The following is a 27,269-nucleotide window of genomic DNA, read 5'->3' as shown; positions in this document are numbered from 1 at the left end:
AATATGATTTGCAGTAGGATTCTCAATGGTATTGTGGTAAAGAGTTGATAGATCTATTTCGGACATGAAAGTACTGTAGCTGCAATTATACGTGGTAATAGTGCCAGAGAACACAAAGAGCTATCTGATACTCTCTTCACACAAGAGCACTTGAAACCAGTCCAAGCTGACTGCAGTGAAGTCAGTCACAACTAGCTGCCATCAGCGATACAGCCCAAGGAGAAAAGGACTTGCATGTCAGCTTCAGAGAGTCATGTAAGGAGCTTTTATTTTGGGGTCAAACCAAGGTGCCTTCTAACAAAACATTTAAGACCCTGAAACCACCCATTTAGGAGGACTGGCAGTCCCATGTTCCCCACTGATACTGTGATCTGTGTTTCAACCAGCCACAAGACTTTTCACACATTTGTGTAGTGTGAATGGCACATGAGAGGTCCACAGTGAAAAGCAAAACTCCAGATGCATTATTTTGTTTCATTCTGGTTAATTTATATTATCTCTAACTAGTCTATCAACCTTGATGTGAACAAATATAAGGAAAGTGATAGGCAGGTTATTAAAATAGCCATGCAAACAAAACAGGGGAACATAACTGTTCCACAACTGCATCTGAAGCATTTTCAGCCAGCTTTAAAATGGCAGAAAAATAAAGAAAAGACAGTTAAGCTGTGGTTTTAAGTTTTCTGTGGCCTGTCAGCTCATAGTCGACAAGATTAGTCTATTTTGCGATCGTACCAAGGACACGGCAAATCAATTCATTAACAGTATTCCTTCCTGTAAAAGGGTCAGAGGAACCTACTCTGAAAGCCAGATAATCTTAGAGGAAGAAAATAAATAACATCATTAAGCATGTAGCATGTAACATACCAAGATCCGACACTTTGCCCCAAGTGCCATCCTAATTACACCTGCACACTCACAGCTGGCCCGTTTCACCATGTACTGCAGTACAAAGCAGATTGGAGGCACAGGGGCCACATCTGGTCCCAGAAGGGTTAATTTACGGCCAAGGAACACATGCTCCCAGACACGCCCAATAAAGCAGCAAATCATACATTTAAAAAGAACATTCAACAAAGTGCAATTTTGCACAGCAGATGGTAAATCTAAAATTCCCCATAATTAATGGATACTAAAAAATCTAGGTGTCAGAATGGTGAAGTTGAATTGCATGGCACTGGTGAGGATTTGTGAACGTACCTATTAACATTTTCTCCCTATTTTTCCCCCTCCCCCATTTTGAATGACCAATCAAATTCGGAAAATAATACAACAGCAAATTGAGACTAAATCAAACATATATTCTCAGGTGAGCATTTTCCTGAAATGGAAACTTCCCAGGTTCCTAATCAATTTCCAAAATGTCCTGTTCTCACAGAACAATTTTATTACATCTTACATTGGATAGGTGCTATTGTTTCGTGTTTCTTAAAATTCAGGTTGATGAGAAACTATGACCATGGTTTCCCGCAGTCTGTGTTTGTGTGTGTGTTTGAGAGGGTGTCTGTTTGTTACTGTTTGCCAATACAAAAGAAGCGTCTGATTCAACTCACATTATCTAATCATGTGCAGAATATGACAGGCAGGGTGGGAAGTGCATTTAGAGGGTAGAGTAACACAGGACACGTGGTAAGAGAATTTCACTGAAGGCAGAGCAATCAGACGGAGATGGGAGTACATTTCTCTGTGGGTGGAGTCACACAGGAAGAAAAGGAAATGAATTTCACTGCAGGTGGATTGGAACTGATGGATGTCCAATACTGGACCAGTGAGGAGCAGGCATCTGAGAAATGGCATTCTCATTGAAAGAGCTCAGCATTTCATTTCATTTCATTTAATCTTGCACATGCCCATATAATCTATTTACACTTCTAAGAATTTCTGTCAGTTTCACATTTAATTTTAAAACCGCTGGGCTTATGGCAGCTAGAATGTGACCTTTATTTAAATTTCTCTGCACTGAGCTGATCTCATTACTACTGGGATGGTGAATGCTCAAAATCCACCTATTTTCTGAAGTTTTCTCAGTACTACTCTACAGACCCCTGCTATTCTACAGTTAATTACCAGACCTTGTTAAATGAACTTCCTGTAGAAAAACCAAATTCCAGAAACACATGGCCTGGGTACAGCATTCCACACAGACACGCATTCTCCACCCGTTAACATCCTGTCAGAGGTAATGGGATCTCAGCTGCTGAGAATGTCACATGATTTCTGCATCTACGTCACAGCTTTTCATTACAGCCCTGTCAGCTGCCAGTTTAAAGGATAATACTTGACAAATCACACAAGCACTGGTCTCTGATTTGGTCAAACAGCCGCACAGGGCATCATCCATTACTTAAGGTTCCCGCTTTTTTTCTCCGTCAACCCACAGCGAGTTCAAATTAAGAACCACCATGTAATAAAAATGGCTTCACAGCTAGGACCCGATGTTTGCGCTTGTTCGTATTTTCCATCACGCCGCCCAGCCACGGGAGGCCGCATTCGTTGCCGCTGCAGAGAGAGCGGGGTCAGCGGGATGTGGAGAGGGAGCCGGACTCAGGGGAGAGTTTATGGGAAGTGGGTGTCAATGAGCTCGGTGGTGTGTCCGGTCACATGGACATTCCAGAGCCAATGCGCTGCGACGGAGAGGATGCCCCGTGGGGACACGGCACTCGGAGAGGGAATTTTACACCGTCATCAAGCGGACAACGATCACAGGGGAAGTCCTCCCCAGGCAATTATCAAAGGATGGAGCAGAACAATAGAACGCATCATAAAGATCAGAGAGATGTGCTGTACGTAGAAATTTCAGCAAGTCCTCCGAGGGTCAAGGTGAACCTCCCTGCTTGCAATTGATGTCAATTTATGTTGAGCCAGTCTTATATCAGTGGACCCTCTGGCTATTAATTAAAGCCTATCACAATTTAACTATTGCATCATTGACTGATTGACTCGAATGACTAAAAATGAAAACTGTCAAGACATTGCTCCAATTGCCATATGGTCACTGGCATACAAAGATCAGAGTCATTGTCACATTAAAAATACAGTACAACATGAAGCACTGCCTACACGGTCAACCAGCAGAAGCGCAGCCTTGTCCTACTCTCAGTCGTGATCTCATCAGAGGACTCACCAGCTTCTGCTTCCTCACTCTCCTTGATCTTCCGGTGGCAGACAACAGCCAAGGCGATAAGCAGACCCAGCAGACATACAGCCAGGCCCACAGTCACCCACAGAGCCACTGGGGGGAATCCTGCATTCTGAGCTGCCAAGCAGAGAATGGAGGAAAATATCATTAGTCAAGAGAGTCTGTACTACTCCCATCACCATCACCACCACCATCATCATCATCATCATCATCATAATCCTACCCCTCACCATCATACATATTTTTATCATAATTGTTACCATTATTGTTCACCATTTTGTCTTCATATCACTATAACAATCATCATCATCATCTTGCTTCCAGGTGATCTTATTTCCCCTCTGGCCTCCTCAGTACTTACTGAAGAAGTCACAGAACTGTGAATATCACACTACCAATTCTACACAATTTCATCAAAGCAACACTGTTGCAACTTTCCTTGGTTATGGAAAAATAAAGCAAGCCATTTTTTACTTTGTAAAGAAGATAACAGATTATCATGTTGCAGGGCCATATTTCACTCCAGAAACAATTAAACCTGGAGGCTGTCAACAGTTTGGCACAATGAAACCAGCAAAGCAAACTGGTAAGGCGAGACAAGGACATTGCCAACTTCTCCAGATTCCCCCTGGGCACTGTGAAGTAACAGTAAAAGAAACTACACACCCACTAAATAGCTGCAAGGCTGCCACAAACAGACCTCCATCACACAACCCATTTTGAGAACATAATTGAAAAAAGAAGTGTAATATGGACTTGTTTTGGAAAAATGACAGGGCATCAGTAGGAACTTGCCGCAAGCTCTAGGGAGGATGAAACAGTATTTTTGGCTGGATGGGGTCAAGCTTCAGGTGTGCCTTCTTATTTGAGAGAAATACAATGCTTATTTCCCTTTCAGAAAGGTAGACACCTGTGTTTTTTTGCATTGTGGAATGAAACATGAAAACAACTGTGGGTAGGACTTCGGAGTTGGATGGAAATTCTCACTAAACAACAGGGTCTGCAGCTTCCACAAAGTGACATTCTATGGAGGTTCTCATCAACAGCAGAAAATGCAAACTGCCAACCTGTTTCAGATTGATTTTCATGCTATCGCAGAATCCAGTTGATAAGGAGGTGCCCTTGTCAGATCTACAGTCTTTCTATTTTATACATAATCCTTCAATGCTTTGCTGCAGAAAGTGAGTTTCTGCAGTTTCAAGTGAGAAAGCAGCAACCTTACAATTATGAACTTCATTCCCTAAGTACACTGCCATTAAACAAAACTCATGTCCAGTTGCTCCAGAAAAATACATATGCATAAAAGAACATTCTACTGAATATAAATGTGTAGGCTCTATAGTATATATGTATAATGTGATTAAAACTATGCAGAAATGCTTATGTCACAAATTACCTATGATACCATCCTTTTGGAATGCAGCAGTTGTTAGCGTAAGGTCATTGTTATTCAATCTCAGGTGTCCCTCAGGTATGGTTAATTCACATTCATCCGCAACTGTGTTCAAGACTGCCATGTCTGTCGGGCAGACCCAGGTCTGCCCTCACATGGTCAGAATTTCTGTACAGGTGACACAGCTGTCACTCCACAATCTGGGTTCGCAGGAGCACCCTTTAAAACGTGTTGTACATAATGAGTAATGAAATGCCATTTAGCAAACAGCTCTCTCTCTAAGTCTCTCGAAAACTGTACTCTTAAACATATAGACATAATAAAAATGAAAACAGCAACAGCACTAATATAATAATAATCATAATAATGCTAGTAATCTGTTCTCTCTCTCTCCTGAGTGCTGCCACCTCTCTCTCTCTCTCTCTCTCTCTCTCTCTCTCTCTCTCTCTCTCTCTCTCTCTCTCTCTCTCTCCCTCCCTCCCTCCCTCCCTCCCCCCAATAGGTTGATAAAGACAAATGCTACTGCCAGCTGTCACTAGGGCCCTGAAGGAAAACAAGATCAAATTTTTCTTTTTCTCTTGTTTGAAGATGTGATTTTCTTTCTTTTTTTCAAAAATAGATTTGTCTCTAATGGTTCCCTCCACAAGTGCCCTCCCCTTGTGTTTTTCTTAGAGAACCAAACCCACCCCAACCCCCCCTGCCCCCCCCCCCCCCCATCACACACACACACACGAACAACCCATCAATTTCTTTCTCTCACTTCATGTCTCTCTGTTTCTCCCCCTTTCTGTTAGCTGAGGGTGTGAAAAGACTGGGTTTTCAGCATTTGCTTCAAAAAGCTTTGAACTCGGTATGCACTTGTCCATCGAGTATTACTCCAGCTCACTGGACAAACCTGGAACTCCACCTCCCAGCCTGTCCACCTGTCAGGTTCTCTATCTGCCTCTCCAAGGCAGAGGTACAGTGCTGTGAAAAAGTATTTTCTCCCTTCCTGATTTCCTCTATTATTGCATATTTTCCACACTGAATGTTTCAAATCTTTAGACAAAATGTAATATTAGTGTGGTTGCTCCTTGCTACTCCCGCATGAATCCCATTTTTTCCCAGTCTCTTTCTTATTGTGGAGTCATGAACATTGACCTTAGCTGAGGCTAGAAAAGCCTGCAGTTCTTTGGATGTTCTTTCATGAATTGAAACTATTTAGTGTGCCAAATATAGAGGAAATCAGGAAGGGGGCAAATACTTCTTCACATCACTGTACCTCACTTCCCAGAGGTAGCACTAAACTATTCCTGACCACTAAAAAACATAACAAAGCACACCTTATAAGACACAACAGACTCAACAACTATGCTAACATTTTAAATATCTTCACTGTTTCAGAAGCTGTTTTTAATAATTCATTGATTGAATGGGATTGTACAGTGTAGAATCCCCTCAGATACACCAAATAGCAGAAGTATCGGAGTGGTGATGGAAAACATTGCAGGGAGACTGCAAATGGGCTATAGCTTCTTTCTGCCAGCAGTGCAGCTCTATATGAATTGCAGTCTATCTTGGTACATGTGGACATGCCTCGTGTAGCCAGCAAGGATACAACTGTGTGTCTTGCGATGGCACTAGCGTATAGGTTAGTGACTACGGCGTGCAGACATCCTGAGTTTTATGTGTATGTTAGGACCTCAATCCGCAATTGCTGTATCAATTAAAGCAGATGAACATACTACTAATACACCTCACCTGGTTTCTAGGATCTAAACTGGCTGTGGATTTTATGGTAAAAAAACAAAACCTAGCAAACAGGTCTCCCAGAATCAATGTTGAGAATCCCTGACCTAGCTAGTACACAACCAGCTGTATAAAGAGCATTTAAAGTCTACGTTCCAATGGTTTCTCCAGTTTGGATGAATTAATTTCTGTTTGAGTTGTTTTCTTTATTTTTTTTTAGGTATAACATTTTGTCAGTTATTTATTAAATAATTATCAAATATAGGAAATAATTTGATTATACAATGTATTATTGTGCTTTCTTTATGGAAACTTCCTTTCATACACATTGTATAATTTTTTTTACATTGCAATTGGCAGCCTTTATAAACCATCTAGGTCTGTCTTTGACATGCACTGACTATTAACTAACTGCTTGGATCTGTTAGATCTGTCAGTTGTGTAATTCTGTGTGCTGTGTCCCTTCTGCTCTCCGAGTGCTTAGGGCTGCTTTTTACATGAATCTACCCACCAATTGCTTGTGGTTAACTTGATGAACTTGGTTGACATTTTACTAATTGTCTGTTAACCAATTAATGTACTCACCTGATACAAATTTCATTAAGACTATATAGGACCTGTTGTAGCAATGGCATTGATGAAAGGCAGCTGCTAAAAAAGGGTGTCTTTAGATTTTTATACACGGAGTTACCTGAGGACTAGTTTATTTATAAAGTATTTTTTCTAGACTTCTGTATCTCATCTGTTGCAGTGTGCAGATAGCCTTTTTTATCATCAATTATCTTGCTATACACACCTAGTAGGAATTATATAGTTTTGATGGAGTAAAACGTGCTTCTTTTCATTGTAAAGAAAATCCAAGCCAAAAAGTCGCCCTATGTAACATTCTCCTCTAAAACAGTATTCTAAATGAACTGAGTATGTCAGAGGAATCAAACTAACAAAAGTATTGTCAATGTTCCACAAAGGTAAGAACCAGGCAAGGCAGGTAAAAATAAATGGTCCAGCCAAACATTCAAAGTCAAGACCTTAAAGGCTAACACGACCACAGGGGATATCATTTTCCAGCACTGTTTTCCTCTTTCACACTGTTGAGCGTAGCCTGTATCACAACACCTGGTGACGACCTGGGCTTTTTCCACATAAAGCAGGTGTCAGGTGCACAGTGAATTATGTACAGGTGCTCCAAGTGATGCATTTACATTTCTGCACTTTAGGGGCAATAAGAGAAGTCTGCAGACTGCCACCTCAGCTGCTGAGCAGAGCCGGGTGAAACATAGCTGCTCCGCTTTTAAATAGTCAGTGAGTTTTACTTGCTCAGGTAAAATCCACTGAAGAGTAAATACAGCATCTTTATAGTTATCCTTCAGAAGACATGCTTTCGTCATACAACAGACAAAGCCAACAAGCATGTTTCAACACCATGTCTGAGAAAAACTGGATCACTTGGGTCAGTTATCATACTTGTAAATTAACACAAGTGTTGAAAGCATTTTTATTTTATCTCAATTTTTCTCAGCAATGTTCAGGAAGGCATGCTGAAGATCCCAGTATAGAATAACAGATGTTATTATAATATCCAAATAATGGATATTATTCATCTTCCTGTCGCAAGGTGTGAGTGAATGCACCACTCTTCTGTGAGTCACTATTTACAATGAAACAATACACACGGATGAGAGGTAAATTCATTAGCACCAAATAAAGTTGGTTCCTAGAAACTTGGCAGTGAAGACTGCTGTTCAAATGGATAAAGTCGTGCAGAAGAGGCACTCTGGACATTACTGGTAGTGCAATCTATTCGGTCCGGACATTTTTGAAGAGGTATTAACAGCACAGCATTGCATAAAACATTTGCAATAAGCCTACATACAGTGTGACAATGTAATATTAAAACATTGTCACACAACCTGAGGAACAACTGACCTGTTGAACAAAAATGGTAAATCAGGAGCCAATTAAAATATCCAACAAATCCCTGGACAGTGATTTAAATTATGTCAGATATTTATCTATTGGCTCTGACCTCAGGTCTTTATTGAAACAACAATTATCATAGTGATAAAGATTGAAACAGGCCTCATATAATCAATGACTAGTATGATGGAGAACCAGGGGGTACAGTGCCCATTCTCCCTGTAAAAATAATACAGACTCAAAGCAACTTATCTTTTATCATCATGTGACAACAATGCATCTTGTATCTATGTACTGTCAAAACCGCCCAAAAAAAACATTCTTGAGAATTCCATGTTTTGCATATTTAATGTATGACATTGACGATGTACAATAATCAGGATGATAATCAGGACAATGAGTTTTTCCTTTTCCTCCAGGGTAAACTATTTATTTGTATTTAAATTGTTCAGGGCACCACTGTAGACACTCGAACTGCAGTAAACAGTGATATTCAGTCAAAGGAAAGCAACTAATTATACAATTAAGAACAATTTGAAGTGCTTTTTGCACAAAGGTGCAAGTCTCTAAACCAGAGGTCCCCCGTGTTATCCAAACAGGGCCAGAATGGTTGGAGGTTTTTATTCTAGCCCAGCACTAAAACGCATGATTCAGCTAATTAAGGTCTTGCTTGAAGACCGTGATTAGTTCATTAACTGAATCACTGTCATAGTGCTGAGCTAGAACAAAAGCCTGCACCCACACCTGCCCTGATAAGACAGGGCACCCCCAATAGTAAATATGTGATTGATTGCTGTGGCCCAAGTAATAATATGAATAGTATGACAACACAATACCTATATTTTATGGTGCAAACTGAATATAATGAGATATCATGTCTCCACGCTATTCATATTATTAGGGCTTTGACTTTTATACCTGTGTAGAAACCAATGCACATGCACAAGAGCTGGTAATAACTTGTTACGAATGTGCACCACAACCTCCATCTTTGCTACATGTCATCCCCACATTGCACTTTTGCCGCAGCATTACATAAATCTCATTATTTCTGTCATCTACATACCAGCTGGGAGTGCTCAGAGCCTATTTAAATAGTAATAACAATAATAATAGAACTTGCTCGCAAGAATTGGGAGACGGCAGAGATTATTTTGGGCCTGGGAAAACACAAGACAGGGATAAGCAATTATTTTTGTTTTGTGGGAATTTGCATTGAGCAAATTGCTTTGGATTCATCTCAGGATTACGGTGACCCCATTTTATCAAGGACGAGAAAGGTGATCATAATGCGGCTGTTGACGTAAATTTTGTCTCTTTTTTTTGCTGGTTGCACCGGAGGAGCTGCTGTCTTCAATTCAAGCTTTCTATGTTTTCATGCACATCACTGAGAATGGCCGAGGAGGGAGTTTCCAGGGACAAGAAAAATTTAGTGAACAGAGATGGGTGGGTAAGGTTTTTGTAATGTCAGCACAGGGTTTTCTTTTTCCACTGCTTTATAGTGAACTGCATCCCTGTCTTTTGAATGCATCTGCTTACATGTTCGTATCATTGTGTTAGAGAGGAGGGAAAAAAACACCATCATCATTTTCCTTTAATGTCTGTGGCAGACAGAAAAGAGAGCGTACACTCATACACACTGAGCTTGTGTATTTAATAAAACAATATTAAAAATAAAAAAAACCTGAGCTAAATTGGGGTTAACCTAGATTTCCACCAATCTAGATGTCTATATTCCAGCTTCTGCTCACTGGGATGCCAGACAGTTGACTCTGTGAGTAAGAAAAGCACATTCAGTTGGAATAAATAATCCCATGATTTGCCCTATGTTACTAACCCATAAGCCAGAGATATCTTTTTGCTCATGCAAAGAGACTCTTGGGTCTTCTCTGGAAAGAGCACAGTGTCAGGTCTGGATGTGAGGCTTCAGCTGGGTGAGGATTTTAACTGAATCCTGCATTTGGATCACATGGCTAATCCCATCCTGCCTCCAAGACCTTCTGCCATGCTGTCTCTCAACCTTTTTTCCCCTTTCCTCCTTTGATTCTCATCCTGCTGGTTTAATTAGTCAGTTAGCTGGCACTGCCTGCTGCTCTCTGAATAAAGAACACTTTCAACAGCACTACACTCATCCCATGGACTGACTGGGCAAAGACAGCCCGGTGCCAAGAAGCTTAGCTGTACCCCTAGTGAGATGGTAACGGCTTAAGAATTTTGGATTGCTATGTTGAACTAGCTGGAAAATGCTATGGTAAAATGCTATGGTAAGAGAATGCATACTCAAGACTCCCAGGCTAGGTCAGTGCACTGCTTCTCTAAATACACAACTCCTACTATCAATCTGAATCTACTAACCAACAGTGTAGCAGGAGGTGGTGCACAACAGTGTCTCTTGGTGGAGACACCTTGAGCAAGGTACCTGAACTACAGCAGTAAATATCAACCTGTATATCTGCATCCTATATTTAATCTCTGTAAGACATCATGGAGAGGATTGTTCAGTGAAAGGCAAGACCATACATAAGTAATGTCAAAAATACAAATAATATATTTGTTTTATGCTCTTCAACATCACAATGATATGATATGTACACAGGGACAGTATGATATGAATTAAACCTGGAGGTAATTCACTAATATTACAGTTTTATCAGTAGTGTTATGCACACTAAAATACAAAGAAGGTTTTGCAACAAAAAGGTGATATAGTGGAAGGCGAAAGAACAAGCCAATCTTGGGGGATGTCACAGTCATTTATTTGATTTTCGTTCCAGTGGATTTTTCTTTTTTTCCTGGTGTTAATGGGATTTTCTTTTCTTTCACAAAAAAAACCCTTGCAGGATGTCTAATTAAGTGTGTACACTATTCAAGGCGAACACACTGAGGATGTTGGCTGAGTATCACCCATCCTGGTTTTAATGTAAGTCAATATCTCTGAGGTGGGGGGTGGGGGGTGGGGGTGGGGATGAGGAGCCGCGGTGGTGGAGAGAAGGAATGACGTGCAGTGCGACCACGCCCCTTACCTGCCTGCTCCACTTAAGCATTCCGCCAGCACAGGTCTCTCTCACAGGTGCTGTTGATAGAGGCTCATCAGAAGTCTCCCCGCAAACAGAGACTCCATCGCTCTCTCGTACCTCCCTCCCCAGGAGGCAGCCGCACTGCCGTCTGAAGCCGAGAACACCATCGATTTTTCCTCCTCAGCCGTTTTCCTTTCCTCCAACCGCTAGCAACGGCGACCAGGGCTTTCAGCCACCATAACCAGCTCGAAACGTCTCCTTCTCTACATTTTTAATTGCCTTTTAAAGCAGGGGAGCGGCCCGTGAGTGGCTGAAGGCCTGTAGGTGGTAATCACCGCTGAAAGCTATCGGGTGGGCTGCCAGAGATTTGGCAGCACCCTGCTGTGTCGAGCGAAGAAGGTAAAAGACCACTCCCCCCCCTTTGGATAGCATGTCCAGCCACTGTGACTGACATTAACAATGTGAGCCAAGACCAGAACCTTGTGTCAAAAGGGACCCTATTATAGCATGTTTACATTAGACTGTACCCTGCTGAGACACTCCCACTCGCACTGTAAATTACTCTATCAATAGTTTACCTGACCATCATCCAACACTTGCGCTTGAAATAAATGTGAATATTCTAATGAAAGGAAGTTCGTTTTGAAAAATTAAACCTTGGGATGAGGATACTGTATATTTCAACATGCTAAGCATCACAGCAATTTTACTTTACTGATTTATAGATGCTCACTACATCAAATCAAACACTCTACCTGAGTGTCTTTTTGCAGCAGAGTGTCCTTAAGTGTTTTTAAAATAGATACACACTGTAACTTGTGAATTGAAAGAGCCGTAGTTGCTGCAGTAACAGTACGACAACATACCAACGTAACCACGTGCCAACACATAGGAGATTAAAGAATAAACCGAAAGATGCAAACTGCTCATTGGCAAGTCATCGCCAGCTCCTTCCTGATCGATTTAGTTACCGATGCTTAAACCACTCTCAAAGGGTAATACATCAGATGCCTGATCAAGTTGACACTACTACATGATGAAATGATGAACATCCTGGAACATCCTGGCTGAGACTTTCTGAAACCTTTATACCCTGATAAATGTCCTTTACTGCATCACCCTGTAGAACTCCAGACCAAAGCTATCACTGGCATAGTTTCCGTTAAATCTAGAGCGAGGTTAAAGATTCACATCTTCAAAAAAAAAATCTTTCTTTGCATCACACCGAAGTCGTTAATAGCAGATGTTATCCCTTGAATGTGCCATACCCTTCTCTATACCCACACTCCCTGGACATTTATATCATGACAGTATTTTCTAAATAGATACGGATCTCCGCCTAAGGCGTTCATTACATTAAAAAAGTATTATTTTCTTATTTGGCAATCTCTAGCTGTTAAGAGTGATGGGGACACTCAGTGTACTTGGGAGGCATTATCTTGCACACAATGGAGCCTATAGGTTTTGTAGTATGTCTCTTTTCAACCAATTGGCTGCTAATTTTCAAGGCTTCACCAGTCTTTGTTATCCACACACACACAAAATATTTTTATAAAGGGGCGTGATGTGTGACCCTGTGACTGGGTGCACTTACCTGATCCTACGGCAAACTCGAGCAGTCAGCTTCTCTGGCCACATATTCCATCTTCATTCAGAGCACAACACTTAATACATTACCCGACCCTTGAATTAAAGATAATGGCAATCCCTCTTTTGAAGTTCCAGCTGCATTTTACCAGCCATGTCTAAATTGCCACCTTGGAACCTCAATTACCCTCTCGTACATAAATAGATTCAGATTCACTTCCCTTCAACCCTCTACAACACCAGCAGGCCTCGTCTCATTAAATTATCCCTCAGTGTGGGAAACACGGTCATTTTTACAGCTGCGAAAAGCTGCAGATGTTTAGAAAATCGCACTACAAACATTCTGACCTGAGTTACAACAGCACAGAGTACCACTGTGTGGATACTTCAGTTAGGCATCGAGTAAACTGGACTGAATCTGAATTTCCCTAGGTTTGAATCCCAAGAAGGATGCAGCACCCTTGGGCACTAAATATAAATTACTTGAGAACACATTAAGCTGTATAAAATGCATCAAATGTAATCAGTAATTCACATTTATTTTAAGTCAATAATAATAATTAATAATATAGTAACATCAGGTTTTTCATAACTCACATATAGTGGGTGTGGGTGTGGGTAATAATAATAATAATAATAATAATAATAATTATTATTATTATTATTATTATTATTATTATTATTATTATAATTCAATTTTTGTTATATTCTGCCATTAGATTTTATCTTTGAAAGTGAATTGTACATGCATTGGTCATTAAAATCTAGTCAATACGAAAATAGACTTCTTCTACATTTGTTACTGAGTCCATAACAACACATACAGCCTGCTTGTGAGATGCAGTCATCAAGCAAGGAGAGAGTAGCCTAGTATGTAAAAAATGCATAAGATTATGATGTGATTATGATAAGATTATAGCAAATTGTTTCAGACAACCATTAGTGGACGCACTATGTACTGTTTCCTTTATCTTCCACATTTTTGTTTTAAATGCACAAATGGCATTCCATATCTTGCAATGGCTACAGCTATCTTGGTAATGTAGTAAACTGTTAATTTATACTGAAAATACTACAATTTATTCTATTTTTTAAAAAGTGTTCCTTTTGGGTACAGTTAATATCAAGTTAAATGGACTCATTATCACTCAGGAGGGAGCATCTGTTCCTCAGCTAACCATTCTCTGCTTAAGGGGCACCATTTGAGCAGATAGAATCAATATCATTCTCATTATTAATCTTCTAACAAATTACATGGTACAGGGTTTAATTAGTACCTGTTAATCCTAATGTGGTTGCTATAGAGACACCTGGTGGAAAAACATGAGAATGCATTTCGAGAGAGACAGGTTAAGAAAAACTCAACTGGAAAAAAACATGAAATATAACTGCCTGCATGAGTATAGGTCAAAACTACCGAGTAGGATATATGTAGATAATGATGTGGCTAAAAGATCCAAACATTTTAGAATACATTCAAAGATATGTTCATCTGTGAGCAAAAACTGCTGTCACCACGAATGATGAACTGACTAATATTCCTGAACTGCCACTGATTGCCAGTCCCTCTCTAATTAATCTGTACACCTGCGGTGAAATTTTGGAAAGTCTAGACAGAACAGAATAATTACAACAGAATGACATATTTCACTCGTGAAAGCAGCAAGCGGAAAATGTGTTGTCCTCAGTGTATTATCCTTGAATCATTCAGGCTCACATAATAATGAAAAAGTAGAGACATCTGTGTAGGAAGCTGCATAATTCAGATTTTCTTTTTCTAAATCTTCATGCCAGTTTTAGCCTCTACGCTTAAATGACTTATATGTATATTTCTTTTTTAATTTTCTATATGTTATATAAACACTGCCAACAAGATATTCCATTTTCCTAATGTAGGCATTATGCTGAGACATTGGAATCTGATCCAAAACACTAGTATTGGATCATATAGGAATGTAGTGAACACCCCTGTCATCCAGCTGATGAAGCCACATCCATACATGGCCATACATGGCCAAGAGTGGAACACTGAATAAAATGTGTGGACATTTTGTCTTGCATGCCAACAAGTGGAGTCACACAAAAGCTTGCCTTCAAAAATCAAGTCCTGAGTCTCTGTTAAACTTGCTTCTGCTGGAAAACGGTGATGGTGGGCCCCTGATTAACTTTCATTTCACACTTTGCAATCAATTACTGGTCTCCTGAGTCACTGGGAGACAGAACCCCTTACCTCAGGAAAAGGCCAAATCTCCAAGGGCATTCTAATTGAAAATACATTACGTTGCCAGACAATGCTCGTTTATGAATGGGAAGTCATCGATTTTCCAAAACAAAAAGCAATTTACAAAGGTTACAAACATCCTTCGCGGAACAATAATTCACGGGCCTTATCGTGCGCCGGGATAGAATAACATGAACGAATGCAGATAACGAAACCGAACATCCTTTGAAGGTACAGCCAAGTGTTCTCAACGGCTATTTCATACCCACTGTTTCTGCAGCTAATATGATTTCGTATTGCAAAGCGAGAGCTGACAGCAGTTGACAGCAGCTCTTCCGGAACCCGTCTCGCTGACAGGATTTAGCGGTCGCTCTTTAAACCGTACACCACTGAGCTCTCGTTCCCATTGATAGTCCACACAGGGAGAGAAAAAAATGAAAAGGAAGCTGATCAATGATTGAAGAGAGCCACAGCTTTTTACTGCCACGGTAAACATAACACAACACTACAGTCCAGGACATAAAAGAAAGGTTGTCTCATACCCCGGAGAGTGTGCGACAGTGATTATTTCCCAAGTAGTGACAGAAGAATGAGCTCTCATGAACCTAATTACGGAATGGACTACAGTGCCCTGTCAATCATTTGGCTTGGATGAACCAATTCAAAAATTTCTCTGTAGAAAAAAAAATGTTACATAACTGCACAAGGATGTTGGATCAAGCATCAAATAGGCCACATTTTATTCACATGCCAGTGTGGTAAGCATGCTCCTGAGCAATGCTACATGTACTAAGTGCTAAATAAGCCAGGTATTTTCTTCTATACTAACTGCAGTGTTGAAATTACACATGAAACCATATTCCACAGTTCAGGAAAGAACCTGCCAGGGATGAAAAATATCCTCCACAACACTATGGCGAAACATTATCTGCCTTGAAAGATCTCAAAAATGGTTACAATCAGCAAGCTTGTGTGGCTTACATACATTGGTTTATACGCCAGAAATTACGCTGCGGTTTGGGTGCTTATTCTATTGCCCGAGAACCTGAGTCTTGACGCGTTAAAAGGAGGCACACATTCACTGCAGAGGGATTGTTTGTGCTGCTGTTCTGCTTTGGACACTAATTAATACAGAGTTTCATCAGGGGAGCAGGCCAGTTGCTGCTTTGCTGACAACACATTCATTTACACTGCCGTTTTCTGCCTCTCCAAAGGGTTCATTAATTGCATTTAAATGAGGTCTGTGAAGAAGTTGTGCGCACAACAAGGAGTAATGCAGTGCTTTGCTATCATCTTCCCTTGCCTACCCCCCTCCCTGCTAGGCTATGGTGAGCATTGGCAGGTACCAATTTACGTCACTACATGTTCCAGACACAGGAAGCCACGGAGATAAATACAGAGACAAGGGGAAAAGAAAAAGAGGGATTGTAGCAACAGGATGGTAGAGCCATAGTGTGTGTGTGTGTGTGTGTGTGTATGCGTGTGCGTGTGTGTGTGTGCACGCATTTGTGTGTTTGTGTGTGTGTGTGTGTGTGTGTTTGTCAGCAAAGCATACACAGCCTGGAAATCCACCTAAGAGTAAAAGAAAGACCTGCCCAGCTCAACAAAAGCCTCACAAATCTGCCCGCTGCACCCTCTGTGTCAGAGTCTCCATCTCCCTGCTGTCAGTCTCAGGCCTACACGTCTCTCAGCTGAACAAACACTCACAGCTCTCATCTCAATCTGTGTCTCTGTCATCAATTCTGCCTCACTGCCTCGCTGATCCTCATCCCCACAGCTCCGCACACCCCCCCCCCCCCACCCCCACCCCAAAGCATTCTGGGACCCGGAGGACTGGGGAGCTGAGGTGTGAGGGAGGGGTCTTAACCATGATTGACGAAAGTAATCTCGGCAGCCACAGCTCTGGCGAATAAGTGTGGTATAGAAGAAGGGAATAGAGGCTGGTGTAAAAGAGACCATATTGGTGTGATTTTTTTTGTCAGTCTGCTAAAAGGCAAAATCATCACTTTAACCCGGTGCAGCTCTCGGTGGAAGAGCACATCTGTGGTCACTCACTGGGGCAGCCTCAATTCATTCTGGTTCATGTGAGGGCAGAAGCCTATGCCCCCCACCCCTCCTTACTGCCCCCGTCCCTCCTCCCTCCTTCCTCCTTCCCCTCTGAGATGATTAGCTCTCTCTCTATTGCATTCCTCCAGCACCCACACACACACACACAAAGCAGACAGCAGCTCCTCTATCAGCAGTCATAGCAAGCTGCCTATTTAGAGCATGACTTCACACTGAAATACAGGGATGACTAAAGCACTCCCACCTTCCCGTCAGCCCAGCGTCCTGTCTGGGGAAGTGATGTGCATCTGATTGGCTGAGGTCATCCTGGCGTGGGCGTGCCAATAGGGCGTAGTGGTCAGAGCAACCCACAGACATGAAACACTATATCACCGACATGTCATCCGTTCCATTAAAAGCAGCACGGTTAAAAACAGCCGCAAACATAGCTTCCCGTTAAAATTAACATGGCCTCATGCACTGGTGTGACATATCTGATAACTCCTGTGGCAGTAAGGGTTTATGAAACACATGAAATCCAAATGCATTTTTATTTTTTTTTTACTCACTACCCCTCATGGATTTGCAAATGGTGAAATTTAGAGTCAGATTCATCATGGGTTCAGTCCACCATGGGATGCACTGTATATGTCAGGGGTGGGCGATTCTGGTCCTGGAGAACTGGTGTGTATGCAGGTTTTTGTTTCCACCAATTACCCTGGCTAAGTGAACTAATTAGCTGAGTATAACACTGGTCTACCTGTAGATTTGATCACAGCAAAATGTTCCATGTAGGAATACAGAAGTCTTTGGCTGTCATTCATGTACTTATCAAGAAATGTGGCTAAAATGTCAAATGGGGTAAATGTTGGGGCTATTTAAGTAATTAAGGCCAGCATTTGGCATGAAAACCAGAAACTGATATATAACAGACTGCTCTGATTGGGGAATGGCGCAGTGCTTTGCTCATGCTCACCAGTACTCGGTATTCACACCAAACCATTCAGCACACAGCGGCTACTGTAAACAAACACGAGCAAATTTCAATAACAGACAAGTCTCTTTTATCCCAGAGCACATAGACATAAACCCGATGCTTGCTTGCTGACACACTAGGCCAACGCACGCTCCATCTGTTCAGAGAGGAGAAGACAGACCCGCCAATCCTCAGCCCAACCGTTAAGATCAGGGCCATTCTGGTTATAATCGCCGCCTTTTTGTTTCTCCAGGATAACTTCAAAGCCCACAATGCATTTATTTCCGGACACAAAAAAAGATCATCCTTCAAAGGCTGCAAGAGTTCTGCCGTTTGGCCCAAAATAACTTTCTCCCATTGTGAACAAAGGCCTGCCGTGCACGAGTACACAGAGGCGCATTAGCTGAAGAAGATCGAAGCCCTACAAAGCTGAAATGGATTTTATATGCTATTGCATTTGTTCCCTGCCTGCTCCTGATGCTCCGCAGGATCATTCTGCTTTCACAGGCCCTGTCTCATCTTTATTGTTCACAGTCCGGGGCACCATTTACAACGGTTTACACAGCCGCACATACGGGTAATGCGATAAATTCCAAAAGCGTGAATACCTTGTCACCGGGCCCAGGCCCTGCAAGCTGTCAGCGGCTGTCGGTTTCTCTACCTGCAGGCGTGTTTTTGGCCGCAACGTGAGGACAAATCCCCTGCCCCCAACCGCCCCACCCTCCACCCTCCACCCGACGCCCACCTCCCTCCGGCCCGGCCCGGTCGCAACCGCCTAGCGGGCCCGTTAGCGGCCAGCGCTGTCATTTCCCAGACCACCGGAGCAGCGCCAGGACCGCGGGGTCGGAGCCACGGGAGGGGACCCCGCCCCCGCGACCTTCGCGTACCACTCCATCAGAGAAAGCGGGCGCGGGCGCGAGCGCCTGGGCTTATTTATTGCCCATTTCACAGGGAGCTGCGCCCATTAGGGGCAGGTGTGGGAGGGACGGAGCAGGACCCTGGAGTTACAGCTCTGGCGCTCTCGAACACAGCCCAAGGAGTAAATCTCCGTTTTATTCACACGCGTGCGCTGTCCCCGCTCCCTTCAGAGGGGTCTCAGAGGCGGTCTAATACGCAGACCACCAGCGAAGAGCACGCTCACTCATTCCTGGCACAGACAGGAACACGGACTGCTAAGCCTCCAATATCTTTATTTAAGGGAGGACGATATGGACTAAGAATCTTTAATCTTTTCAATACCTGGGAGAAAGTACTTTAATTGACATTTCTATTCAATTAATTATTTGATTTTTACATCAAATTAGCCAATTAAATCTAAATAATTTGGCAATAATATTCTCATTTGTGTGCTGCATAACACCTGCAGCACACAAGCAGAACCGATTAAATAGTTCATATTAAATAGAATATGCACAGAATAGTGCATTCTGACAATAAAGCTACAGTACCAGCATTTGATTTGTTTGGCCCAAGCAAATCACAATATCCACATTGTACATAAAATGAAACTTGGATATGAACCACATATCATCTAGCCCAACTTCAATGTGCTTATTGTAAGCCAGTGTGTTTGAAAAATGTTTGGTGGGAACAGTTTATTTTAGTGGAAGTCTCTGAAGTTCACTGAATTCCTTGAGTCAGGAATGGCACCCTTCAGAACGCCTACACTCATAATGATACATTTTTCATAATAATACATTGAAAACACGGTGAAAATCATGTTATATGCTAAAGGAAACCTCATATACCCTCACCACTGGGAAATAAGGTATATAAAGGGGAACTGACAATCAGATGCTGTTTTTAGACTATTAATGAGTATGTTTTTGCTAATTCAAAAGGCAGCATACATTTTAAATAGAAATTGACTGCACTTCTTATTTCAGCTTTTAGGGCACCAACCGATTTGCATTCCATTTGAAATACTACTCAACATCTAAAATGGGGGAATCAGTGTGAGTCAGAACACAGCTAAGATTTCCAAGCCATCAGGTACCACCCAAATAAACAGTGGATCGAATAAACACATTTGTTCTTGCCACAGAACATTAAGCTCCTAATCTCCTGCTTTTAGACAACGTGTGTTTTTTCCTTGGCCCTTTCATCCAGCTCCTGTTGTGCTCCTCTTTTTCGTCTTTTGGCATTCTGGCTTCCTCTGTGTTGCTGTTTGTTCAGATTTCTGGAAACGGCTGCTGGTATATTACATTTTTGAACGAGCATTTTTTATTGGCAGGTAGAAGTCTTTGGCTACTGAAACTAGAAACCAGTTCCAGTTGCTACAGAAATGTTCCGGTCTGGCAGAAGTTTTATCACTGAACATAGGTGCTCCCAAGGGTAAATGGGCATTTGACACAGTCAAAGTTTTGCAATGTTAAGCCTATGTATAATTTTAAAGTGGCCATACCAAATTTCAAGATGAATCATGCAAAACTCTGGAAAATACTTTCTAAGCTAACCCCATGAATTATTGCTAAAAGTGTTCTGCGCAGTCAAAGCCTCCTATGTCTAACTTAAGCCTCTGTGGCAGTGACATATATCAACGGAGGTACCTGTGCGTGACTCACCTGTGATGGTGACAGAGGCATGACCCTCCTCTCCCAGCAGGGGGTTCACCAGCCAGCAGCTGTAGGTGCTGTTGGGCTCCACTGCCACCCTCAGGACACTGTACACTCTATACAGCCCCTCCTTGTTGGCAACCGCGGAGGTAGTCACGTTTTCCGTCAGGTTGTGCCCGCGCCCGTCCCGCCACACCACGCTGGCCTGCGGGTACCCGCCGAACGCCTCGCAGGCCAGGGACGCCTCGTCGCCCGGGCGCAGGTTCGCGTCCACCTCCCCGGTGACCTCGGGTTTGGAGTAAGGAGCTGGGAAGATGGCCGAAAAAAAAAAAGAAAAAAAAAAAACAATTAACAAGAGTGGCTTCACAGACCACCTCGGGCACTTTACAGCCGAAGAATGATCAAACGTTCCTGCGATATGTGAAAATAAATTTAGCGGATGAAAGGAAGGTTGAAACTGAAATGGGCAGCTAGACGGCTGCCAATGGACTAACAGAGCCCAGAACACTGGCTGAATGCAGAAACAGACTTATACAGTAGCGCACCGTCCTAGCGGTTTTTTTTTTTCTTTTCTCGGCAGCAGCGCATGAGTGATAAACTGCTCTAGGCCAGCTGAGACAGGAAGAGCGTAGAGTCTACGGGTCTTCTGGGAAATCTACTTCTCTGCACTGTTTGGATTGATCAGGTTCTGGCAGAAGTTTCACCGGGGTGAGAGGTGAATCTTCTATCTCAGATGATATCTCAGTTCACCGGTCTCTCGAGGTTATAATGTAACCGGAGAGACGGCAGTGCCAAAGCTACCTTCTCGCCCCCCCTACCCAATCACATCGCGGCAAACGATGGGGGAAGGGGGGGGTGTGACAGGGGATAAAACAAGTTCATTTCAGTTCTGTTTGAAATGCGGATGCTCTTGACGAAGACTGATGCCACTTTGGGGGGGACAGCTCCCTGTTATCAATTTGACCGACAGAAAGATTTCCACCGAGGCAGGTTCCAATTTCTGAATGCAATGCAGGGAGATGGCCCACGATGTTAATGGTAAACGACAGCCAAAACATAATAAATCTAGCAAATTGAAAAGGCCAATTTGTAATCATTTTTCTCCATCTGGGCAAATGGAAAAAAAAAAACAGGATGTTCAAAGGTCCTAATATATTAACATCTCTAAATTTGGTATATCTTAAAAGCGGAAGACTGCAATTTAACTACATGCGGCTTACAAAGGGACTAATTGATTTCATGAATTATTGTGCATAAAAGCTTCCCAAAAGCACTCAGCTGTAATGACAGGAATATGGCAAGAGCATATTTTTATTCCTCCTTGTAAAGGTCAATCAAGCACATGAACAAATAATAATCAATCCCGTAGACGATTGACCCCGGGTGGAGACTGCAATCAGTGCCGATCGATCGACTTCATCATCGACCGATCCTGATGGGAATAAGTGGCTCATGACAATGTCTGCACGGCTCTGGGCAGTGGCTTGTGCAGCACCTATCCATTCACATAAGGGTGTGTTCATACATGCACAGCTGCAGCTGAGGGTGAAAGTGGGGTCTTGTAGAAGATCTGCAGCAGCAACAAAATAGTGAGCATTGCATGCTCTCAGTTTATAGGAGTGAAGACATTTTCTACAGTATACTGTGAAGCCTGAATGAAAACCCAGATTTTCCGGTCTTTAGTCAGCAAACACTCACCTGCGACTTGTACCAGCAGTGCAGCGCTATTGTACTCCTCCACACTCACGAAGCAGGTGAAGCTGCCTTCATCGGCGATCTGCACCCTGCGCAGCAGGAGGGAGGCATCGCCGGCGTCCAGCTTGGAGTGGAAGAGGCTGGTGCGGTTGGCGAAGCTCTCGCCCTGGTCCACCAGCTGGTCCCTCTCGCCCCAGAAGGCGTGGACGTTTTGCCTGGTGTCCGTCAGCTGCCAGAAGATGCTGAGCCGGGACAGGTTGAAGGGGGTGCCCGGGGGGAAGGTGCAGTTCAGGACAATGTCTTTCCCATACAGCGCCACCACTGGCAGCTCTGGGACCTGCACTTCAAAGACCGCTGAAGAAATGGAGAAAAGGAAACGGGGAGGGAAGGAGATTAGAATGCAAGGCTGTTGCTGCAGGCAGATGTAATGATAAAAAGTACATAGCATAGTACATAGCAAGACTGTTTACTCTTATTTGCATTGCATTGCCATTGCTAAATCTGTGCAACATAAGAAGCGAAGGATCATTTGAGTAACTGTATATTAGGTGCCTTTTTAATTTCCTTGGTATAACTTGCAACTGAAAAAAGCATAAATTCTTCTGGGGAGCACTGCTAAAGATGCTTATCTGAGGTTCACAAGAGAAAGTGTTCCTAGTCTATATAAATCAGATATGCACACCCATGTATCCAAGCTAGATCACTGAACATGTGGATTATGAACAATTATTGATGAACACATGAAAATTAGTTTCCAAATGCCTGTGTCAGGTAATTGTGACAGGGCAAGGAGAGAGAGATCAGGACGTTGACGGGAAATGCATAACGAGGTCAAAACTGCTAAGGCATGGCAAGCTGGAGCAAACAGAAACCAAAATCCCTCAAAGAATTCAAATCGTCAGTTTGTGTCACACGCCAATCCCACTCTGCTGTTTATGCCATGTTGTGTACACTGACGCCCATGCCAGCTCGTAATGTTGGTCTGATCTAGAGCCTCAGAGACGGGCAGGGCACCTGTCACTGTGAATCACACAGGGAAAGAGCAAACACAGATCAGAGCTAACGTGAAGAATATGTCTTCAAGACAAGGGAGAGATGTGACATGACCTCTGCCACAAGGGAGCAGTGGTGAGTCACTGAAATGGTCCCGGTGTGAAACGAGCAAAACGCAGACAGGGCGACTTCTAGATGCAAATGAGCACTTTTTGAACAGGTGGCGGTTGGCAGAGGCAACTGCTGAAGATGGTGGCATGGCAAGGAAGCCTAATGTAAGCTTTGGCTTGGCCTGCGTCAGGCTGGCATTCTAAGTGCTAATTCAGGCGACTTGCCATCTGCAGCTCTCATTCCAAACATGGGCGAAGTTCATTTTCAGTCTCTGAGTTAGTGTGCAGACGCAGCCACCCACAATCGTGCCATATCCGCTGTGGGTGGATCCAGCTCTCAATTGGCCCTGCCACCCTGTCAAGAAGGGTCAGTCACTCTATACATTTAATATCGTTATCACTTGAGACAGATATTTCTGTGTATTGGCAGTAGCAAAAACACTTTCACATTTTAACATTCTGTGGTGTTCTGATCACATACTTGTGCTCATGACCTCACCTTCCAGAAATAACAACACGTTCCAAACCCAAGCAAATTAAGCAATGTAATTTGTAATTTGAAATATGTTTTTGGCTGCATCCTATCTCCTCAACATTAACAGAATAATGTATCACAGCCCAATAAACTTTCTGGCTGTCTTCATCACCGCTCATTTTACCATTAATGCCAGTTCAGTGTGCTCTGAGCACCCACACACTGCCACCTATTGGTGAGGGGGTAAAATCACAGGCCAATGAGAAACTCCCACTGAAGGAAACTCCTCACGTGGCGACCCCCAGGAAACTGTGAATGGAATGGGAGGGCATTCCCTCACCCCCACCACAACTGGTTCTGCGGTAAGTGTCCCAATTGTTCTCTGGCATTAAAGACGGAAGAGAAAACGCACTGCAGTGAGAGTGCAGTTCATCCACTTCACTCCACTAGTGTATTCCGGGAAGCATGAACAGCCATTCAGCCACTGTGCTCAAGACCCCTCGGAGGAGACAGGCATCTGCCAGCACCACTTCACTCTTCTTGGCCTGCGGAGAAGGCTTTTGCCCCCAGCTCCTGCGTTGCTATGGAGACCTGCAATAGAACAGCTCGTTCACGCTATCGACGTGCCGAGCGAGAAACGGGAATAATGGTCCGGCATTTCCACCAGCACGCTCAGCTGCATCTGATTTCCACTGCTATATCAGCACGCACACACAGAGTTACAGTACATCACAGCTGACAGTTCCAGTCATTATGCCCACTGGTCATCAGACCTGGAGATTAATGATCTTAGCTGCCCTTTTTTTTCTGTACTTCTGTATTTGTGTGCTGTATGACCAAATGAGCAACTTGAGCAACCTCAGCAGTGCGTGGCACAGTCTGTGATGTGAAGGAGCGTGGCTGGGAGCCTGAAGAACAGAGACATTGTATCATCCTGAGGAACGTGGCCTATGACTCACTGCATACAAACGCAAGACAGCAGTTTTGAGCAGAGACTTACACAAATAATAATATCATAACATAAGCCATAAGAGCACAACCCCGTGGTGCCTCCCACACAAAGGCAAGGCTTCGCTGAGGATCAGCGGAAACTGACTCCCTTTGACTCCTTCTGACTCTCTGGTTCTGGGCCACGCTGAAGGGCTCGGAGCGGAGAGATGTCATTCACGGGCACGCAGCTCGTCAGGAGTGGTGTGAGGTCACAGAGAATTAAGAATACATTTGGAGAGGCGGGTTATCGCTGTGCGAGGCACAGTGGAGGAGAGCCCCCTTGGAACTGCTAAGCACTGTAGTGTGGAGGAAGGCAAATTAGTCCTGATGGAAGAGAAAATCTGGAGGAACTGAAACAGCACATGGCTGACTGAACAGCTTCTCGGCACATCCGTTAAAGTGCTCTGCGCTGCTGCCATTTTTCATTAGCCCTTAAAATGCTACAGTTCCAACAAGTTAAATTTGAGGTTCTTTGTAGGACTACCAAGTAGGTACACTGCTGCTGACATTTTCTCACTTTCTAACTTGGGGGACCACCAATTATCACTAAAAGCACCATTACACATATTGTCATTACACATATTGTGATGTCAAAATTAATGGAGAGTGTTTCAGGGATGGGTGGGCCAATACGACTAATAATTTTTTTTTGGTAAAAATGACTTCAAAGTTCAGAGGTCGCTACAATTATCCAAACATAGTGTGACAGTACATAAAACACTACGCTGGTTCAAATGAGCGAGTCACAGTTAAAGAGAAACCAACACATCAGTAGGATTGAAGTCTCCCTTCAGTAAATCTGAGATGCAGAATGCATACAGAGATGTTAATGCGTTCTGATAGAGAGAAAGACAGGGGGAGCAGATGGGGATCAGATTTGCGGTGACACGTGGCTGCTGGTAAACAAACTCCTCTGACAATCCCTTGGACAAACCGGCGATAATGCCTTACTCCTGTACAGGTGTCAGCCAAACCTCCAGCCATTACCATTCGGCACGAAGTCTCCTGACAGCTCAGAATCGCCGTGGGCCTCCCGCAGGAAGATGCTGGGACTCTGGCGGCAGACGGAAACACGGAGCTCTGTGACACGGGTCGCCCGCTCACAAAGCGGGCTCTTCCGCACGCAGCCTCACACTTCAAAGCAATGCCGCAGTGCTGGAGCGGACATATAACTGCACACAGAGATGTACACAGAGCCACAGTATTTCACACACACATATACTACCCACACACACACACACACAAACACACACTTACACTAAAGCTGAAACACACTAGAGAGTAAATTCCTGGATGGCAGCATTGGCTCGGCAAGGTAAACAACTGCATAATGCATAGCTGTGCCATACTGTTCGTCAGCAAAAAAATACTGTGACAATACTGCCCCCATCTGGACCCTCCATATCAGTACAGCTCATTTTGGGGAATATAATCTTTACAAATTGTTTTTTTTATCCACACGATTGGCATAACACATTAAGAGTTGACATCTACAACTAATTTATTACCTCTGGTCATTTTCAATGGACCCTACCACAGCCAGATGCACGTATCACAGTGATTCACTTCACAGGAGCTGCTCATCGCAGAAAAGCACAGACAAGATACAGCTAGTAGACAAAAATAGCTTGAAATTGTTTCAAGGTTTACAATACTTGATGATGTTGGGTGCCAGCCTCTCACTCTCTCTCTCTCTCTCTCTCACCCACACTCTCTCTTTCCCTCTCTCTCCCCCGTCACTCTCCCTCAGCATGAGCAGACCTTATCGGATGAGGCTTGTCTCATATCCTGTCAATAGCCTGCTAATGGACTCCAGCGGACCGATAAGGAGCAAGGTGGGGAAAAGCTTGGCGATAAGACAGCTGCAGTTCTGAACCCAGGGAAAAAACTTTGGGTGAAAATAGTGAGGGAGAAGGAAAAGGAATAAAGTCTGATAGAGGAAGGAGACTGGATCTGACATTGCTAGAACACCACCAACTGCGGCTGGAATTGAAAGTAAACATTCACAAACTGCAACCGCAAAAAAAAAAAAAACATTTCTGTAAAGGCTTTGTTTTAGTTTATTTAAACAGATAGAGATTTCACAGAACTTTTCTGGCAATAAGACCAAAAACTTCATCGACTCACTTTATATGCAAAGATTCACTGAGAGCTAGATGCCAAATGCAGGTGTATGTAGGCTATTGTATAAGCACCGGGATGAAATCAATTGCCAGATGCAAGAGTGGGGTGGGCCAAGCCAGCTTTCTCTCCTCCTGTGCTACTGATTCAAAGCCCAACTTATTCAGATAATGGGAATCTCCAACAGACACCACCCAGACGACAACATGATTCTCCCAGCATGGATCAAACACCGTATACCCCATTAACTTTACAACAGTGACCAAAATGTAAACCCACATATGTCCCAAGAACATTCTGGTACAG

At 43.2% G+C, this 27,269-nt stretch overlaps 1 protein-coding gene across 1 annotated transcript in view; it reads right to left on the bottom strand.

The window, feature by feature from the left end:
• The window catches only part of LOC118215233 (CD276 antigen-like), a 52,161-nt gene that overhangs the window by 17,442 nt on the left and 7,450 nt on the right, over window positions 1-27,269 (bottom strand). The window contains exons 3-5 of the mRNA XM_035395795.1: window positions 22,278-22,628; window positions 20,589-20,885; window positions 3,125-3,256 (exon numbers count right to left, since the gene is read on the bottom strand). Coding sequence (XP_035251686.1) covers window positions 3,125-3,256; window positions 20,589-20,885; window positions 22,278-22,628 — 780 coding nt within the window. The remainder of the gene's footprint in view (window positions 1-3,124; window positions 3,257-20,588; window positions 20,886-22,277; window positions 22,629-27,269) is intronic.

This window comes from Anguilla anguilla, chromosome 16 (assembly GCF_013347855.1).
Source record: "Anguilla anguilla isolate fAngAng1 chromosome 16, fAngAng1.pri, whole genome shotgun sequence".
NCBI lineage: Eukaryota > Metazoa > Chordata > Actinopteri > Anguilliformes > Anguillidae > Anguilla > Anguilla anguilla.
The sequence above is the reverse complement of the archived record's forward strand: the minus strand, read 5'-3'. Positions and strand labels throughout refer to the sequence as shown.